This window comes from Neophocaena asiaeorientalis, unplaced genomic scaffold (genome assembly GCF_003031525.2).
Source record: "Neophocaena asiaeorientalis asiaeorientalis breed wild unplaced genomic scaffold, Neophocaena_asiaeorientalis_V1.1 scaffold469, whole genome shotgun sequence".
Taxonomy (NCBI): Eukaryota; Metazoa; Chordata; class Mammalia; order Artiodactyla; family Phocoenidae; genus Neophocaena; species Neophocaena asiaeorientalis.
Window position 1 is genome coordinate 1,793,137 of NW_020172691.1, and position 3,814 is coordinate 1,796,950.

Below are 3,814 nucleotides of genomic sequence, written 5' to 3' on the forward strand. Positions count from 1 at the left end.
TTCGGAGAAGACTCAGGAAGGAGAGAGAGTAGGGACGAGCTCTCAGGGAGCCCGCTGACCAACTGCTGGCTCTGGCGCGGCTCCCACCCTCCACCCGCCTAGCACTGGGGGCCGCGCGGGGACTCGCCAAGCCCCACGGCGGAGGATGATGGCAGGAGCTACATGGGAACAGGGCCGAGGGGTGAGCCCCGAGCGCTCTCCCGCAGCCCCTCCTGCCCAGACCCCGCCCCGGCCACCTGGCGCCCCCGGGCCCGGGCTGAGGACCACAGGCAGCCCACGGGGTGACTAAGAGCAGCCTCGGGACCCCCGCGTCCCAAGGCGTCCCAAGATCAGAGGCAAATGGTGGAACACAACATGGGTGATGAACGGCATGTGAAAAAGTGAACGTTTTCTCCAAGTGCAGGAGTGTCTGAAGCCACAGGGCTCGCGGTCCTTAGAGTGCAAGAGGCGGTGAGTCGTGGGGAAGGAGCCCCGGGGCGGGGCTTCTAGGGATGCGTCTGTCTGTCAAGAGGCGACATCACCGCTGAGGAAGCGGAACAGAAACACACTGAAACTTCGTTTACACCCCACTGGAGCAAAGCCCGCTCCCTCCTCTGACTGCGGGACTGGCCTGTACCTGTGTGATATAATTTAGCACCTGGAGAAAAGAAATCTAAAGAGATATCGTTAATCACAAACAATTCACAGAGAGAAAAGGAAAAACAACTTACTTAACATTACTGTACTTTACTATGAAACACTTAAGTATGTCACTAAGCATGTACGTCTACATTAAAATTAAGACTAAGACTTAACAGCTTAATCGACATGAAGTGAGGATACGTTACTTAATCACGGAGGAAGGAGGATGAGGTTCAAATGGCAAACTATTCTCCAGCATGGCGGGCGCATGCTGTGGGCGGCGCCGGCCACGCTTGGATGCCTCGAGGGGCTGGGCAGGGGCCGCAGGGCCTGGCGCACCTAGCTCACAAGGCCGGCCCAAAAGCGGTTCAGGAACCAAAACAGGGACAAAGGCAGGGACAAATAGCAGCAGCCAGGGGGGAAAAAAAAAAAAGAAAGAAAGAAAAACAAAGGGCACGGAAATTGGGCGCCCAGTGTCCCAGCCCCGCAAACCACAGTGGACGTGCAGGTGGCGGCTGGGGGAGGCTGGTGCGGGCGCGCTGGGGCGGCTCCTTGCCCTCCTCCCACCCGCCCCGCCGACTTAGGGGACTTACGGAAAAAAGAACAAGAAAAGAAGAAAAAAGCATGGGATGGATCAAGGGAACTCCACGTTCAAGCCGAGCTGGGGCAGACCTAGCCTGACGACATGAAATGAGACTCCTGACTTCGCTGGAGTGAACTTAAAACAGGAGACAGTCGTAATTGAGGAAGTTCACAATTTAAAAGAAAGACTAATCTTTCGGGACACCCTTAAAAACATAAACCATGTTGAAATTCATGCCAAGTTGTAAAAACTTCAAAAGAACGAGCTTAAAAAAAAAAAAAAAAAAAAAGGTTGTACCGCCTGCCCTTGGGAAGCAGACAGGCTGGGGCTGCGTGGGAACGGACTTCAGTCTCCAAACCACCCTCTCCTGAGGCAAGGCTCGCTACAACCACCACCTAATTGTGAGATAGTTTGCCATCTGAGGGGAAGGCCAGGGACAAACTCCATCTCTTTTACCTCGAGGCCTCTGCTTTTCCGCGTCGTAGATCATGACCACTTCCGTGACCTGGAAGGGAGATGGGCGTCTGAGGGCCCAGGTCTGCAGGTGGCACAGGCACATCTGCCTACAACACTCCCGGCCCCCGCTGCCTGGGACTGCCTGCCGAGTGCAGGAAGTTCCGAGGCAAAAGGCCAGCTTCCTGGGCTCTGAGACACACGGGGCCGAGAGCAGGCCGAGGGGTGCTCACGGGGCAGGGTAGGTGGCGGGTCACCAGGGGCCCAGGCCCCATGCTCCAGTAGGGAGACGAGAGCCAGGACCTCCCACCCGGGATCAGAGTCCCCGGCCTGGCTGGGCCACCACGTTCCCTTCCTCGTCCGCTCCGCACAAGTTCCTGCCAGGCCCTGGGTACAAACAGGTACCACCAGGCAAGCACGCTGCAGCCGGGGCACACGTGGCCGGTGGAAGCCTGGGGGGACTTCGTGTCTCTGCTTCGGATGAGGGGACAGCCTCCCAGCCCACTGGCCCCCTAAGCCCTGCCTGTGTCCTGTCTGCCCCGCTAGAACTCAGCTCCCCAAAGTTTTTTAGCCTCTTCCAGAAAACAAACCCACCCGCCCCCCATCCTAGGGGAGGGGGCGGAAGCCTCACCCAAGCCCAGCCCCTTCTTCCTGACACCATCTAGCGCTTCCCACCACAATGGCTACAACCGACCCGAGGGCCTTCCAGGAGGTCAGTCTGCCCCATTTACAGTAAGTCCTCTCCTGGGATGGTAACTGGCCACGCAGGGAATGGATGGGGCTTTGGTCTGCTTTGTGCCAGGCTCAGCCTCCCCAGGACACAGGGCTGCGCCACTCCCGCCCTGACCGACCTGCTGCTGGCGCGGGGAGAACTCACCACTCCGAATTTCTTGAAGTATTCCCTGAGCTCTGTCTCACCACAATTGTGAGGAATTCCACCGACAAATATCTTATTTGATTTACTGTTATCACTCCTGGGTCCTTTCTGCTGTTTCAAGGAGGAGAAGATGGTTAGTTCACGTGGGGAAACTTCCTGACACTCCCCGCTGCTGTGCACGGTATGGCCTCTGAAGGTCAGACCAGACACCCCAGGAGCCCAGTGAGTCCAGAAAACCGCAACGGCCGCTGTACGAATGAACGCGTCCACCCGCCGACAGAGGATGGGGCGCCCCAAGCACGCCCACCCATGGCGCCTGCCAGCTCTGCGGTGTGGAACCCAGGGCTTTAGGAGAGGAGAACGAGTACCAGGGTGGCCTGCACAAACCAAACTGGCAGACCAGGCTCGCTTCCAGGGGCAGTGTGTAAGCTGGTGACGCACAGACGGTGGAAAGCTGGAAAGCTCTGGTAACTGAGGCTCAGTTGCCACCTCTTCCGCCTTCTGGCCCGGACCCCGCTCTCTGTGGACACCCTGCGCTGCCACCTCCTCCCACCCCCCCAGACACCAGCAGCTGGGGACGCAGAGGCTGCACTTTTGGGCGTGGGGGCAGGGTGCCAGCGGCAGGAGCAGGCGCGGAGGTGGGTACACACACGGCCGGCCTCCGCAGCCACGGGTTCTGCGTCCTTGGATTCCACCAACCGTGGATCAAAAATATTCAGAAAAAAAAACTCCACAAAGTTCCACAAAGCAAAACTTGAATTTGCCGCACACCAGCCAACTATTTACACTGTATCAGGTATCGTGAGTCATCCAGAGTTGGTTTAAAAGTGTACAGGAGGACGTGCGTAGGTTACAGGCCATTTTACATAGGGACTTAAGCGTCTGTGGATTCTGGTCACCTCGGGGGTCCTGGAAGCAGTCCCCGCAGATCCCACCGAGGGACGGCTGTGTAGATCACTGATGCTGACCACTGACGAATCTGGGCAGTGTTTTATTTAGGTGTTCACTGTACCACTCTTTTTCTGTATTTGATATTTCCTAACAGAAAGCGGGAAAAATACGCCCTTGGTCTGAGGCCCCTGATGGAAATGCAGGTGCCCAGGCCCCAGCCCTGCACAGCCCCCAGGCCAGCCCGTCCAGCAGGGCTTTCCTCGAGGACAGGGCACTCCGGGTGACGGCCGGCCTGGAGCCGGGGGGCACACGCGGCTCAGATTCCCAAGGTGGGTTCTGAACTCAGCAGGCCTCCTCCCTGGAGGGGAGCAGTCCGCAGAGCGCTGAGC

General features: G+C 58.0%; 1 protein-coding gene across 4 annotated transcripts in view; it reads right to left on the minus strand.

Annotated features, from left to right (window-relative positions):
• The window catches only part of DAZAP1 (DAZ associated protein 1), a 14,635-nt gene that overhangs the window by 8,328 nt on the left and 2,493 nt on the right, over nt 1–3,814 (minus strand). For 2 of the 4 annotated variants that reach the window (XM_024739958.1, XM_024739961.1), the window contains 2 exons: nt 2,535–2,645; nt 1,661–1,709 (listed from right to left, as the gene is read on the minus strand). In XM_024739958.1, the coding sequence (XP_024595726.1) occupies nt 1,661–1,709; nt 2,535–2,645 (160 nt within the window). Of the gene's footprint in view, nt 1–1,660; nt 1,710–2,534; nt 2,646–3,433; nt 3,543–3,814 lie in introns of those variants that run through there. The other 2 variants (XM_024739962.1, XM_024739959.1) reach the window with 2 other exon arrangements.